This window comes from Crocodylus siamensis, chromosome 2 (genome assembly GCF_052110815.1).
Source record: "Crocodylus siamensis isolate JL-2025a chromosome 2, ASM5211081v1, whole genome shotgun sequence".
NCBI lineage: Eukaryota > Metazoa > Chordata > Crocodylia > Crocodylidae > Crocodylus > Crocodylus siamensis.
Window position 1 is genome coordinate 33,247,246 of NC_143396.1, and position 16,917 is coordinate 33,264,162.

At 33.5% G+C, this 16,917-nt stretch overlaps 1 protein-coding gene across 10 annotated transcripts in view; it reads right to left on the reverse strand.

The window, feature by feature from the left end:
• The window catches only part of LCORL (ligand dependent nuclear receptor corepressor like), a 174,811-nt gene that overhangs the window by 23,399 nt on the left and 134,495 nt on the right, over positions 1–16,917 (reverse strand). For 6 of the 10 annotated variants that reach the window (XM_090035676.1, XM_090035678.1, XM_090035679.1 and 3 more), the window contains 2 exons: positions 15,391–15,481; positions 1,114–6,017 (listed from right to left, as the gene is read on the reverse strand). In XM_090035676.1, the coding sequence (XP_089891802.1) occupies positions 1,114–6,017; positions 15,391–15,481 (4,995 nt within the window). Of the gene's footprint in view, positions 1–1,113; positions 6,018–9,785; positions 13,984–15,390; positions 15,482–16,917 lie in introns of those variants that run through there. The other 4 variants (XM_090035682.1, XM_090035681.1, XM_090035684.1 and 1 more) reach the window with 3 other exon arrangements.

Below are 16,917 nucleotides of genomic sequence, written 5' to 3' on the forward strand. Positions count from 1 at the left end.
AACATTGAATGAACATAAGAATACAATGCTCATAGTTCATGTTTTTCTTCATCTCATTTAAATACAAGCAAACACAATATTTTTGTGTACTGCAATTACTAAAAAGGTACAATTCAATACTTAAATTTATAAGCCAAAATAAAATTTCCATTTTATTATGGGACAGTTTTCTTCAATTCAGAAGGGAGGAGGCATATTCAATTTTACTTCATCTTTTCCAATTGTAAACTACTTTCCAGGGCTACATAAGGCGCATCTACACAAGATTCTACTGTGCAGTAGTTACTGCACATTTATTTAGTACTTGCTGATCCTTGCTTATTTAGTACTTGTATTAGCAAATACTAAATAAATGCACAGTAACCAGAGTTACTGTGCAGTAGTGTTGGCAAATGTCTTTTAAGTGATGGTACTTCCCAGTAGCCAAATAATACTGTGCAGTAGTGTATTAGCACTGTCTGTGCTGTGATGTGCTACTGCACAATATTATTAGGCCACTGCACATTCAGCACCGCGTGTAGATGTACCCATAGAGAAGTTACTTAGAATAACAGTATTTTAGTAAACTTATGTTTTTGTAAGAATTATGGATCCTACTGTGGAACTTCATGCACAATAAATGCTTACTGACCTTAGTAATTTTACTGAAATCAATTTTACTTACTCATGTGAATAAGATTTTAACACAATACATGCCAATTTATTTTGCAGTTAACTGCTTCTAGACATTCCTGGGACTACGCAATCTGGGTGAAATCTTAACCCTATTAACAAAAAATTCTGATTGATTTCACGTAGGCCAGATTTGTCCCGTCTTTTTCTCAGATTATGCTAGTGAAAGTAGGTCATTCTTTGTTGGCTTATTTAATCATTATTAGGCTCAGATTTATTATCCTGTAATACACTTATTGTCAAAACAAGTAAAACACTTTAATAAAACAAGAAGGTATGATTTAATTTTTAACTACATTTTCAAGCACTATTTTGATGTTATAAGATATTCAGTTCTATTACTCCTTGAAGACTATTTTTGTACTGCAAAACAAACTGTAAGATAGATACTCTGCTTCTCTATTATTCTTTAAGTTAAAAATCAGCACTTTAAGAACTTACCTAGCTTGTATTTTGAGTAATAACTTGTCATTTGTTCATTACTGTTTGATTGTCTCTTATGCTTTTTTCTGATATTCGTATCAGTGGTCTCCCATTGTAGTCTTTTTCTTTTGTTTATTGTGTTTTGAATTTCAGAACTATCAGCAGAATTAGCATCACTGTTTATAGCGCTGCTTGATTTTTTGCTGTTTAGTTGGTCATCCAGGCTTTCAGTCATTTTGGAAGGACTAGATCCTCTACATGTTTCCACATCTTTTGCTTGCCTCTTTAATGCAACTTGCCTAGCAGAGTGGGACCTTAAAGTTGGATATTGTTTTTCTTCAATACTGTGTTGACCGTTCTTACTTTCAACAGCTTCAGGAGAATAAATGATAGTATTTAACTTAAAGGAGTTGTGCTGCTCAATATGGTTTATTTTTCTCAAAAATATTCGACAATCCTTAAAGGTTTTGGGTCTCCATGCACTTTGACACAGATTACCTTGGTTCTGTTCTTTTATAGTATTTTGTTCACTACAATTTGCTCCATTTGTTTCTGCACACATTTTAAAAATATTTGCTAGACTAGGATGTGTGCTGAAGTCAGGCGATTCCACTGTCTGTTGAAGAAATGCATCTCTGATTTCAGTTTCAGATGGCAAGATTCTACTGTAAGATTCTACCAAGTTTTTGGTGGGCTGGCTTTCTACATTTTTCTCCTGGACCACAGGTATTCCGGCACTGGTTTCCCCACTCATATTTTTGAAAAACTGGCTTTGGCAGAAGAATCTTAAGTTTTTCTTTTTAGATGTCCAGTCAACTGTTCCCCGGTTATACAGTTTTTTCACTTGTTGCCACCTATTATGCTGTAACTTCTTAAATTCAGTTCTTCTTAATCTGGCTAGTGTGAAGTTACTTTTCATGTTCAGGACTGGAGACCTGACCATATTATGTAATATTTGTAGTTTCCCTGCTGGTTTTGAAGGAGAAGATAGTGCAAACTTTTTAAAGTGCTTTCTGAAAGGGCTAGTATTAAGATCAGATTGCTTAGTTCCCATCTTTATCCCTCTAGTACTAATTACTTCCAGAGGATTGCGAGCATTGGCTTTTCTTACAAGAGAGAGAGACTGTGTTTCTGTAGTTTGCATAAACCAGGTACAGAGTTCATTCATATTACACTTTTTCTGGAAAAGCATTTTTATAGGCGATGCTTCAAGTTCTACCAGACAGGTGTCTAAAGTGTTTGACACTTTAATGCTACAGTCTTGTTCAACATGATCTCTTTTTTCATATATATATTTTTCAAACTCATTTCCCCCCACTCGCAACCAGGTATTGGTTATCTGTTCAAATCTATTATTTAGTTCTTCCAACAAGGAATCATTTGAAGTGGATGTAGCCCACCACCTGAGAGAAGGATCTGATGAAAAAATGGGATCTGATGAAACTTCATTAATGGGTATGAATTCACCATCCTCAGAACCCTGTTTTATATTCCCTGAATTTCTAGTTTCTGAGGTACCTTTGGATACTGTGCTCAGATTTGACTGCCTATGTTTTTCTTTTTGATCTTTAGCTTTTTTCAGATGGAGCTTATACGATTTACGGAGCAAGGCACTTCTACAAGTAAATGCACTAGAAGACGCTAATGAATGTAAGAAAGGCATTGATGGTCTTCTGTCTCTAACAGAATGCCTCAAAGGAATTTTATGTTTTCTTGATACTGTTGCAATCACATTGCCTGAACTATCGTTCCTAGCGCCATTTTGTATCCTCTTCGTTTCATCCATCTTATTGCACTGTTGTTTATTTTTCTCCTCTGATATAGTTTTTTCTAACATGCTTTGTTGTTGTAAAGGAGGCAAGCAGCTGCTAATACTTACTTTTCTTTCCTGAGGTGAAACTCCATAAACAGTCACTGATATGCCAGAGATTTTTACCTTTGCTGGCCTACCAGGCTTTCTAATGGTGTTTAAAGGCTTCTGATTTGGTCGTATGATATTGCTGCAAGGATGTGGTAATACTGAGCTATTCTTGATTGGTCTGATATACTCATACACAGACCCAAAGATCTCATTTTCAGCAGAAACCCGTGAGGATTTTACTATTTCAGCCAAATTGTTTTCAGTTTCAGAATTTTGCTTCAGTTCATTCGAGTCATTTGCAAAATTGGAACCAGCATGCTGAGTAGGCATAGCACGAATTATATTATTTCCTTCAGAAACATGCCTTTTAGTTCTTCTTGACCTCCCATAAACAACTGTCACAGTAATATTTTTGTTTTGATTTACTTCTTCCAGCACTTCTACATCAGATTTAGTACTTTTTCCAATACTGGTGGGTTTATTTCTATTATCAGTGCTTTCAGCTATATCTATTTTAGGCTTTGGAGGTCGTCCAATGGGTCTCTTAACCTGTTTTACAACTTGAGGACCTATTTTTTTAGGCCTGCCAGGTTTTCTTTTTAAAACAGAGGGATCATTGCCACTGCTTGGTTTTTCCACAGTTTCTTCAATTTGCTTACAGTTTTTTATGTCAGTTTCACCTGCTGCAAAGGAATTTGCAGTTGCCCCAGAATAATCACAATTTGATTCCTCTTTATTTACACTTTCATTGCAATTACAACCACAATCTTCAACGCAGATTTCATGCTCAAGATCTCCTGTTTTGTGTTCTTCCTCTGATACTGCATTTGGGTGCTTCTCAAATAAACCAAGTTCAGTATTTGCTTTAGAAGATGTACTGGCAGAAGTTAAAGTATATTTGACTCCTTCGCTACTATTAATCTCTGAGACAAACATAAGCTTAATAGGGCTAGAGTAACCTAGGAGAGATGCACTCTCTCCAGTTTCAGACCTTGTTTCTAAATCTCCATTAGTAGAAGTCAAGCTGCCTGAATCAAAGGGTAAAGATTTAAAGAGGTTGTCTTCACATCCTTCACCTACATCCTCTTTGCATTCTCCTGTTGCCATAAAAACTGTTTGGTTTTTATCGCTGCTTGGCGCATGAGACTCTGGAAGGAAACTCTGTCCTGTACATTCTATTTCACTCATGGTAAAATGCAGACCTCTCCTAGCAGTTGGGCTCGTATCATACTCATAAGTATTGTCTTTCAATTTTCTGGATATTTTATATGTTTCCAACAATGGATTTTTAGTCTTTTGTGCTAAGTTTATTGTATCTTCCAAGCGTTCCACAACAACCTGTAGATTTGTGTTCCTCACAATTTTATTTACATTGCTATCACTAGTTCTTTCAGCTTGAAGGTTTTTAATGACCTTAATTCTTTCCAAAGTTTCAGGAGAATTTTTTGCTTTGGATGATTTTTTAAATAAAATATTGTTTGTTACATATACAGAGTACCATCCAGGAGGCACAATGTTACGTTTGGTTCTGCTCAAGATGCCATTATATTCCTGCTTCAAAGAAATCTGATCAGTCTCTTTTTCTGCATAGTCTCCTTGCATTTTTGCAAAATTAGACTGATTGGCTGTTGTAGCACTGATGTTTTCTGAAAGCGCCACAAAACCAGAGTTAGTTTTCAAATTATTCAGAGGTAGTTCCAATGATTCTGTTTGATCTGCTGGCAAAGACAATGATTTAATTTGGCAATTTATACTTGGATCATGTTTATGATTTTGTAAAGCTTTGTCTTCTAACATGTTATAATTGTCTCCTTTGTCTGGTGACATTTTCTCATCATTTTTTGCAGATTTCTTTGTATTTCTCTCCAAACTTGATTTTTTCCTCATAAATGTGTCATCAAAACTTGCAATTTCCCTCTTGATTTGCAGAGATTGTCGCCTAAACAATGGTGAATCGGGAGAATTATATGTTGCAAATAAAGTTTCCTGGCGCTTGCGAAATCTTGTTTGGATAATTTTATTTTTCATTTGTTTATCATGTTGGCTAAGCAACTCCATAAAACTATAATCACTTGCTGTAGCATTATGCAAGAGAGATGTTATGAAGTCTCTCAATTTTATATCATTTTCTGGTGTCCTGTCATTGTTAGACAATTTAACAAGATTTGTTGTTATATCTGTAGTTTCTATTGATTTTAATTTTTCATTAATGCGATCCATTAGATCCTGAAAAATGGCAGGATTGTCACCTTTTTCAAACTTTTCAGAATTAATAACATATTTGATGCTTTCCTGATCTGCTGACAGCAAAGTTTTGTCTGAGTGATCAGACACTCTTCTGTACATTTTACTTTCATAATCATACATTCCATTGCTTCCTTCAGCTGGCAAGAGGGATGGAGGCTGGTTAATAGTTATTTCAAGTTGTTTGTTATCTATGGCTGGAAAATCTGTGATTGAGCCTTCTAATGTTTCAAATTCATGATTCTGGACAGGTGATAATGGAGGTGGTGATGGGCTGCGAGATCTAGTAGAATTTTTAATGCTGTTTGATAGATCACAATCCTCAGTTGAATAAGAAGTAAAAGTTGCTGCTCTCACAGAATGTTTGTTGCTACAGTTCTGCAGTTGTCCAGTATAGCACCTATATGGATTACAATCGCTGGTAATCCCTTTATTCATTGTCTTAATACATCCAATAGATACAGCTTGGCATGACAAACAATGCAAATCTTTAATACAAACAGATAGAGATGGTAAACAAATGTTTGGTTTTTGATTTTGTAAACAGCACCTTTTTGTCAGCATATATCCATCACAACTGCAAAATGAAACATGCACATCCTCTTCGCTGAAGGGTTTCTGAGTTTCTGAGTAGATATGTGGTTGCTTGCAAATGCAAAGTGAAGGAACATTTTGATCTTGGATTAAAAATTTCAACATAGCCAAAATCTGTTGCCAGTGATATGAGCACAAAGACTCCAAAACCTTGTTTAGTGCTGATTTTTCTTTTTCCAATTTAGTTGTTTCCTCTGATTTTGCACCAGCTGTTGAACTTGAACTGAAAACAAAAACAAATCAAAAACAAAAAATAAATTACAGTAAAATAACAAGTATGTTACATTTTAATGGTTAAATTGAAGACTGAAAACCTAAAAAAATCCAAAATTAAAAAGCTTTCCATCCTATTTATATACCTATTCATATTTGCAAGTTTCTCATAGAAATATTTCATTTCAGTAGATATGTATATTATACATAGTACAGTTATAGTCCTAGCATGGACAATACTCTGAAAATAAAACGTTACTTGATGAAAGAAAAAAGTCTGAAACAGTATTTTAAGATAAAAATATCCATAATAATATCGATCTCCTGGCATCTTTCCCAGCAAGGCTTCAAATTACCTTAGGAACATTAATGAATTCAATCTCACAACAAATATGAGGTACATGCCATCCCAGCTTTAAGAATGGAGTAGTTGAGGGACAGAAAGATACATTACTTGCTTAAAGTCACAATGGAAGTCTATGGCAGAGGCGAGAACAGAACCTCTCTTCTTACTCCTGGTCCTGCACTTTAAGCATAAGATAATCTTTTCAGTATTTATTATGAATTTCTTTTAAAATGTATTTAAGAAGATACTCAACCTTAGTAGGCCACAGACATCATTTTAAGTAGTCATTCATTGTAGTTATTATTCTTTTTAGACAAAAATTCTTGTTCTTTCCAGTTCTTAATACTTGGGTGCAGAGTCTGCCACAGGCTTCCATTGTATATAGCGCACACACACAATTCTGTATTTGCACAAAACAGAAACAAACAATGTCTCAAGTAAATGATTATTATTTTGATAGAGTCCCCTTAAATCTTAAAGGGAAAGAGCTACATCTAAAAAAAGACTTAAATCAACTTTTCTTCAAGATAATTCAACCAAAATAAAATCAGTTACGATATACTATTTTTAAACTACTTATCTGGTTTCTCAGAAGCTTAGTAAAACTAGTAGTATTACTTACCTAATCAATCATTTAAACTGAAAAGCTGAAAATGTTCCAGTGTAGGAATTAATACAGATCTTTCTTCAATTAAATATAAATTCAATTGTTTGACAGCTAATACAATCAAATTTTAACCTCTATAATTAAAATTTTGTATTAATGCAAATTGCAACAGGAACAAATAATATCAAAAAAGAATTCTGTTTTAGAAAAGTATGAATTGGTTTAAACATATCACCAAACTCTGAACATGACACAAGCTATTTATTCTATCATTATCTCCAGTAATTTTCATAATTTTAGTCTCCATTAGGGAGAAATTTAATTTTGATTGCTTTCACAACATTGTTGATCATAAACCAAGACATTTTAAGATACCATGTGTATATTTTATTTGAATTACCTTAAGTAATTCATTAACTAATTCAAATGAAATGTAAACACACTAGATCACCTCTGATTTACAAAAATCTGTAAGTTACTTTAGCTTTCTCATTAAATTGTACATACAGTTTTATATGTTTAATACACTAACTTTTTGTCCAAGACAAGTTTTATTTTTTTGCTATAAAAGTAAACTGATGAATTATTTCTGACATTTTTCTTTGTCCAAAATATTTAATATGAAAGTTGAATGTATTCAAAATGAAACATCATTTTGAATGTCTCTTAAAACCCTAAACTAATCCGATATTAGTACCTGAAATTGATCTTAATATTCAATTTAAAATATTGATGACATGAGAAAACAAAATTCTGTATAGTTATAATCTAAAGAAGTAAAAATATTATCCAGGGACATGGCAGAGATCAAGATATAACTGTTATGGTAAAACAGTTTAGGGACCATTCACATAAATTTATTATAAGTTATACTTCTGCTATGGGAATTATAATATGCAGATATTTATTCTAATTAGACTTATTGTAATAGCAAATTTCAAACAAGTATAAACTAAATAGAAAAATATTGTATGACCAGATATCAATAATCAGACTGTAGATAAAAAATTATGGTAGTTTGTACTTTTTTTTTAAACTTAAGAACATTTTGAAACTTAAAAAATAAAAAATTATCAGGCATAATAGTAGGCCTTTAACATCAAGCTATTTATAATAAAAAATAATGTTTGAATGCCGAAGAGAAGGGTATGGAATAAAGCTAATACAGACTGAAGTCTCCAGACAAAGGTCTGTCTTTATGATTTTATGATGTATGTATCTGCTTTATCAATTATAGGTTTTTTGTCTGATTACTTTTTTTAACCTAAGACATCCAAAATCTGAATATTATAGCATCAAAATAAAATATATGCTCACTATTGTAAGAAACTACATCCATAAAGTTATCTTTATCTCAAAATTATGGGCCAGACCTTCTGAAAGCTGCTTTGAACAGATACTTCAAGATTTCCCAATGTGTAAAGTAATCCTTAAATGCAAATCCACTCTTGGTTGCTCTACATAATTCCTCTCCTGGTCATCAACTGGAGCTGGTGTGGCTCTGTGCCCAAGACAGCCCTGCAGAACCACAGATAACTTGTGCCACTAACTTGAACCACTGTTCTGATGACCCCAAGTTCACAGAAAAACAAGTCACTTTTCTATCTTCCTACACTGACCTGTGCTCAGTACATTTTAGCTGCAGTTCAGAATCTAGAACTAGAAGCTGTTTATTTTAAAGGGATGCAGTTCCTCTCTCTATGTAGTCATATATTTAAACATATGTTTATCTAACTTTCATGTTTTAATATTTTCACAAACATTTTTGTTAAGTACTAAAGAGCTACACTTCAGAAAGTTGTTTTCTTGCTAGCACTTTCTCTCACTGGTCCTGGTATGTTTCTTAACCTCAAACTATATCATCACAATAATTCCCATGGCAAAGGCTGCAGCACAGAAATCCAGTTAATTAATTCTACAGATCCACACTCCTAAATCTCCTTTCCTAAGAGAAACAAGTAGGAGGAATCCTAACTACAACTACAAAACTTCCATTCTTTAGTGCAAAAGACATCTTTTGGGTTAAAAGGTTCAGGCAGAGGGAATGGGTAGAAAATGGATGGACTAGAGGCAGGAGAATTAACATATATTGTTTCCTATACTCAAGCTCTTCATATAATCACTAGTAATTATAACAGATCTAGGGGTTGCATTATCTTTTTTGCTGAGTTCTCCTGTTGGGTGGCAAAGCTGACCATTGCCAAGGAATCTAAAATTGACACTGCTGCAAGGTGACTCACCCGGATTGATGGTTGGTTTGGTGGACAATGCTGTTTAAAAGTAAATGTAATCAAGATCTGCTTTTTTCCTCCAACCCGAAATAACTGTAAGGGAGGAACTCCAACAGAGAAATCCCTCAAGATTTCCTTCACCAGAGTTCCAATCTCTGTTTTTTCAGACAGAGGAGGTAATTCAGATCACTAGTTTCCAAATCTTAGTCCGTGGATCAGTGATGTTCTGGGAGGTCGCAGTAAGTGGTCTATATATCATGATGCCCCACCCCCTTTTAATTAGTAATTTGATGATTAAGCCACAAGCTACCAGACTGTTTTCTACCAATATTCAACTAAAAGTCCCTTTTATGGTTCTTTGTATCACTCTAAGTTTTCTAAAGATTTTTTTTTCAATTCATTGGCAATTCATCTTATTTTGAGACTCCCTCCTTCTCATATGCTTTATAAATGTTTTTTCATTGTAGAAACAACTATCAACATAATATAAACGTATATCTGCCATGACCTTATTCCACAAATAGTGAAATTGTGCCTAAAGAGTAAGTCAAATGAGCCAGTGTTCAGTCTTTTTTTTTTTTTACTGAATGAGCAAATCAATCACACATCAGTGTTGTTGTAAATTTATGTGCAAAAGCATTGAAGTGCTTTACTACAAATTACAACGTAGAAACACGTTAACTAAACAATTAAATTCATACAATCAGATTTAGGTATATAACAACACAAAGAAGAAACAGAATTACAGTACATTTACAACACAAGACAAATACATGAAATTCATTAGAAAATATTGTAATAAATAATTCATGAATTATAGTGCAATTGATTTATGCATAAATATAACTAATTGCCTAAAAATCAGTTATTAACAAAATCTGTCAAAAATCAAGGCAGCCACAGAGTTTTACTAAATTACTGCGACAATGGAAATACTGCAATTAAAAAACAAATACAAGTATTTGTACTGTAAACAACTAAAAAAATCAGTCTCACTAAAGTTAATATACAATTTAATATAAAATTGTCATTAGCTACCAGAAATGGTTTAAACAACTTTACTGAGCAGTAGTTCTAAAAACAGAGGCACTGTTTTTTAATATAAAATACTTGAGAAACATTCAAATAAGTAGAAAGCATGTAGGGCTTGCTTTCGCCTTCATTTAAAAGTCTGCTGAAACATGAATTTTCAGAAATTGTCAATTACTAAGTAGTGACTGGTAACTGAATTTATAAAACAGTTCAAAAAGTATAATTTAAGTGACATTTAAATGGAATACACTAGGATGGGGGAAGGGGAACCTAAACATTTCCCTGCCTTTCCTTACTTGTATAATCAAAGGTTAGCCTAATATTAGAAACAAATAATTCTGTTTCTTTTAAACACTTACATGTTGAGTATCATCTATAAACTATCAAAAAATATTTTAATATACTATTTCTGACCAAAAAATAAATAAATACAATTACTAAAATGCAGAAAATTAATTATAATATTACATACAAAACTACTAATCACTGTTAAGTCAATAGTAAAATGATCCCTGATTTTATGAATCCTGTCAATTATTTGGTCAGGTCATCTTTTAAATGATATAAAAATGTACTGTAAATTGCCTTCAATATAAACTTCTGACTCAATTTATAATATTGTCTGAGGAATAAAAAACTTCAGCATGGTACAAATATTAAGCAATATACTGAAGCCCAAACATTTGCAAGTAAAATTCTGTATAAAGAGAGTTTTTGAAACATTTAAGTATTTTCAACTTTATTTTCCAGTGGGGGATATATTAACAAATTAATCTTTCTGGCCCTCACTAAATATGGCTTACTTCTTTAAAATGAAAGATGACCCTGACATCTGCTGTTTTGTGATCCCTTTGTTATTAGGTACAGTTCTGTTAAAAAAAAGGATTCATTTTCTAATATGCAAGTAAAACTTAATAGCTGAAGAGGATTCAGTATAGATCTAAGAGACCAAAGAACTGATATACTGGCTGTGCAGTTTTAATTTCTTACAGATTCATTTGTTTAAAAATATAAATAATTGACTGTAATAAGGTAAATAACCAAGGACTAGATTTTGCAAATTTTAAACAAACTCACCATTGAATTAGTTCAACGGCAAGCCTACCTAAAAGTTGATGAAGTGATGTGACCCCTGCATGGCTAATGTAGTCTTATGTTTAGATAGGATGTAGGCAAATTTATCTATACATCAGCACATTTAAGTGAAAAACACACTTGAAAATGTGTGTGTGCAAAATTTTAAACGGAAAAATAAAAGTGTTTTTTCTCAGCCAAATCATGTGTCTAGAAATAATCTAAACCTAATTTTTAAATGGAAAAAGGGCATCAATGTTGAATTTTGAACATATAAAGCAAGCCCTCATTCTTCATATGTTGACATATGCTTTATGACATTATACCACCAAAATTACATGGTCTATAAAATCCAATGTAAATACTTTGAAAATCACATAAAAACTGCAATCTGAAGATAACTGGTCTCTCTTAGATTCTATTATAAGTTATCTATTTAAAGTGAATGGCCTAACTTCTAACTACCAAATTTATAAAGAATTTATACTAATGAGAGTTCAAAACAGCTTTACTGTTTAATATTTGTATTTCTATCAAGACCCTGAACTGCAAATTTGGTTATTAGCAAAATGATAATGTAACGGCCCACCAAAATGAAAACTTGATATTCATTTTGATAAACTGAAAAGATTTTGAAATGTCACAGCAGCAATACATTTCAGTTATAGTGAGGTTTCAATAGGAGTGTGACACAATCCTTAAATAAATTTTAAGTAGTCATAACATCAACTAACCAGCACATTTAAACCAAAATAACCATTCTCAAGCTCATTCTGTGCACATTATGAACATGCTCTAAGTTGCATTCCAACTTTCTTCTTATACCTTACAAGTTTATCTTATTTTCCAAACTAAAAAGGAAAATTATATTAATAAAGTTTAAATTAGGTTATGCTCTTAGTATTCCATCTTATTTCATATTTAATAATTCTATAGCTACAGTAATTTGTCAGTTTCGTAAGTATATTTTGTAAACACCAATTTCTTGCTAAATCAACAACAAAACTCTTAAAATGATAAAAATGCAGTTTTATGTCTGCCAACACACATTTTTATTAATGAAATAGTTTGTTTTTTTTTATTTGTATTGGATATTTAGTTATGATGTATTTCTTTTTCCACAGAATGTACTATATCCTACTAATACTTCACACGTCCACTTCCTTGGTAAGGAACTAGTTTTTTTAAAAGAAGAAAAAAATCCCTTGATTTGTATAATCTGAGTTACTTACAATTTATTGCAAGTATTTTGTGAAGTATTAAAGTTTGAAAACTATTAATTGTGTATTTCCATAGTAAGATGGTTTATTGAATGGCTAGGGTGGGTTCTTTACCAATTAAAAATAATGCTTCACATGACAAATACTTGTTTTCCCAAAACATTTTATGCTATTGACTACTAAATAAAACCTGAATCTTTTTCACCTATTTATACAAGGATTATATTAAATACACACTATCAGAATTAAGTGAGCAACTCTATAATTCTGTCCACAGTGAAAACCCTGAATAAAACTATTTTTCAAAAAGGCATGTATGTGGTTTTTGAACGGTATCATTTCATGTCTTCTGTAAGAGTGAACATATGTACTTCTCACATGTGTGTATACAGACATACATACACACACAAAAAACAATTTGCTAACAATAAATCTACACAGGCTTGCTGCTGTTTTTGCAGCTGCCAGTCCCTGAATCTGTCATATTAAATAACCCAGTGTCTGGTAATCGGAGTTTCTTCTTCGGCGGAGTCTTCAGTGTTCCAGATCTTTCTTTAACTTTGTATTCTAAAGTGCTGTGAGGTACCCCATAAATTCCTTGTGCTTTGGAAACACTCATTTTCCCACTCATTACCATTGCAATAGCTTCTTCCATTATTTCATGGTCATATTGCCGATAGCGACCACGTTTCTTCCTTGGCTGCTTAATATCTTTGCGATCCAAACCATCTTCTGTATTTTCTGAGGTTCCATCAACTGTTCCATTCTTAGCATTAAGACACAAAGGAGAGAGGTCCCCATGCAGAAAGTAGGAGTCAACACTTGAGTGAGTTACAGGTCCAGAACATTCAATTTTGTTCTGTTTAGGGAGTATGTTTTTCAATTTTTGAAGAGCTGATCCTTCTAAGACGGAAGAGGTTTTGGAAACATGATACATAACATCTAAAAGACCAGCATTATCAGATTGTGGTTTGGATACAGAACTTATTCTTAGCTGAGGAATTTTTAACTGTACGGTAGGACTTGAAGTTTCGTATTGTAGACTTTCACTTTTTTCTTTAAATTGAGTGACCATTCTTTGTAGAGTTAACTGGTGGAGGTAACTGGAAGCTGTTGGGAATTTTAATTCTGAGGTTTCAAGTAGACTGAGTTTACTTTTTTCTGTGCGCTCTGCTTGAGCTCTTGCCCACAAGGCTACTTTTTGCAGCACTGCACAAGTTTCTTTACTGTCTTTAAATGAATAACTATCATTGAAATCTCGAGTTTTATTTTTAAAAGGTGCAGGCTTTCCTGCTGGTAAGGCTTCTAAGTGGAGAAGTAAAGTTTTTTGAGGTATGCCATAAAGTATGCCTGCTTTATTTATGTCCAGTGCTCCAGACTGAATGTCTTTCAAAGCTTTTGAGAGCAAACCATCTGCAAACTCAGCACTTCTTTCCACATAGTCCTCTCTGTGTCTGTGTAGTCTCCTGGATGGATGGAATGAAACGATGGTAAACTGATGTATGAGAGACTCTCACACAGCTATGGAAGGGAAGGGTCCACTCCTTTATTATACTCCTTGCTTAGGTAACATCACTGCTTCTGATACTTTTAGGCCTTTGAGATGTGGTAGTTACTGATTATCATAGCAAATGTTACAGTTCTGGTAGGACAGTGTGTCAAAATCATACGGTGGCTTCTACAGCAGCCCTTCCAAGAACTTTAAATCCTAGCTCAGTATTTGATAACATTTTCATGTGCTTGCTATATTTCCTTTCATACATGCTTGAAGAGCAACAGGTATAATTTTAATTATGCAATTAACGTTCCATTAAGTGCCCAAATCCTGAAGGAGTTTTTGTTAGTAGAAACGTGACGTTACCGCTAAACAAGTAATAAAAGAGTCAACCCCCTTGTAGAACATTTGCAGCAATAAATACATTACTACACACAAACACCCCAGACTTCCACAAGACTACTTTTTTCTACAAGCATAAGATAAAGTGCTGCAATTAACAATTAAGTCAATACACAACTCAGTTTTTAAACTTCCAACCACTATTTATATTTCTCTAATTACAAGTCTCAGTAATTTTTAAATTTGTTCATTTCAGTAAATTAACAAAGCAAGTTAACATGGTTCAACAAATATTCTTATTTGTAATAATATCTTGTAAGATGTATAGGTGACAAAAAGGGTCCTGCTATGGTGAGTGGATTGGAGAATGCCAACATTTTATAACATTATAACAAAATCTAACAGAATAATGTATTTCATTATTTTTGTTTCAGATAATGTAATGGTAACTTTCAGCACACAAAACAACAGTTTTATTTTTAATGCTGAATAGACATTTTAGCAATATGCCACCACACACCATAAGCAGAACCATGATGTAAGTATGAGGATTAAGAGCTCTCTCTCATTAAGAAATACTAAATATAATTGCTGCTTAATTTGTTCATGTTAGTTGAAGGATATTTAAAAAAATCTTAATGTTACCCTTTGTCCCAAACAGAAGTTTCCTAAACGAAGGCTCAGAGGATAAATTTACATTTTCATCTTCTGCCCTATTTCCTTTATTGGATTACGTAATTAAATTTTCAGTTCATTTTTAGTAACATGAACTAAAGTTTGGTGATTGTTCTGATAACTTTTCTTTAACAGAAAAAAAGAAAAGAAAAAGACAAATGAAACATATGATATATACATGGACACACACTTATGAGTGACAAAAACTCTTGAGGAAAGCAAAATATAAACTGCATGTGTGTGTCAGTATATACTGTACAAGTGTCTTACAAACATACAACTGCCTTTAAAGAAGAATTTACATTATGTTCCTTTTTACATAAGCTACCCACCCTGTCAAATATCCATAAATGCTGCTTACCCAGACACTGAATTTTCAGAGCACGATGGATCATATTTTGACTCTTCCAACCTTGCGCTTCTCTTTGTAGAGAGATCTAGCACTCCATCCCCTGTAATAATAATCATAATAGAAGATTTTCTTGGAATCTACTAATTTTTTATACACGTGGCACAACATATGACCTATGTTGTAACATTTCTGTTATGTTCTCCATTTAAATGTCAATTTATTTGCAAAGCTCAACAGCTTTTTTTTTTATTCGACTATATTAAAAAAAACCCTTTGGACCTATAATTATACATAGGAATTATGGAGTTTAAAATTATTATGAATGTTATGATATCATATCTTGTTAATTCTACAGATGTAGTCTAGAAATACACTTGGTATTTGATAGATCAACAAACCATTTGTGAACATGGCTTTAAATGTGGGTCATAAAACTGAACATGAATAGTTTAAGAACTAAGATCATATAAAATTATTGATTTAATGACACACAAATACTAAAAAATACATGAAGATCACCAGAACAAAGGTATATGTGTGGGGTCGGTGGAAACACAAAGAGGGGTATACATGTATGTTGGGAGATAAGCAAAGAATTATAGCAGCACATTTTAAAATCCTTCTCTCAGTCTTTTCTATTGGTTGAATGGTTAAGAAAGCTTAAATAAGATGTCTTATGAAAGTGTATATGATCTATATGTATTGCATCATTATTTCCAAAGTCATCCAGGAAATGCACTTCACTATACAAACTTTTTTCAAATAAAATATTTTTTTTCCATTTATAAAGAAATAATTTCACGAATTTAATCCTGTACATATGTCCTCTGGCCGCATGTTTGTTTTATCTTCTCCTTACTACTTTGCGACTCTAAGCTACATTGATGGAATAATTTATATCGGGAAGTAAGAAATAACAAATTCTGGCTAATGGTTTAAGAACCATGAACCTGGAATGGATGTTGCATTTGGGTCCATCCCAAGTATATAATTCTATACTGTCAAACTTACTTCTGCCCTTTTTTGCATTAGGATAACCTTTAATTATATAAACACATACTATTTCTGAAATAAAACAATCTATTTTCTACAGATTTAGAGCAGTGGCTGATCCCTCCGCAGGCTGGATCTGGCTGGTGAACGGAATTTGGTACCCACGGGAGGCGTGGCAAGGCTCCATCTGGCCACACACAATGGGGAGGGGGACAGCCAGTCCCAGTCCAGCATGGGATTTGCCCCCATCCAGCCCTGCATGGAAGAGAGAGAATGACTCAGCCTCAATCCAGCCTTGTGTGGGGAGGGGGCATGGCCTGACGCTGTGAGAGGAAGGGAGTGTGGCCAGGTCCCAGCTTGGCTGGGCAGGAGGGAGGAGTTGTGTAGCAACCCTGTCGGATGAAGGGGGCATGCCCTGACACCAAACCAACAGTGCATGGCCTGACCCTACGAGAGGGAGGGGGGAAGAAGAGGGTATGAGTTGGCTCTGGACCAGCTGCCCAGAGGAAGGCAATGTGGTTTGGCCCCATGGTGAGAATAGAG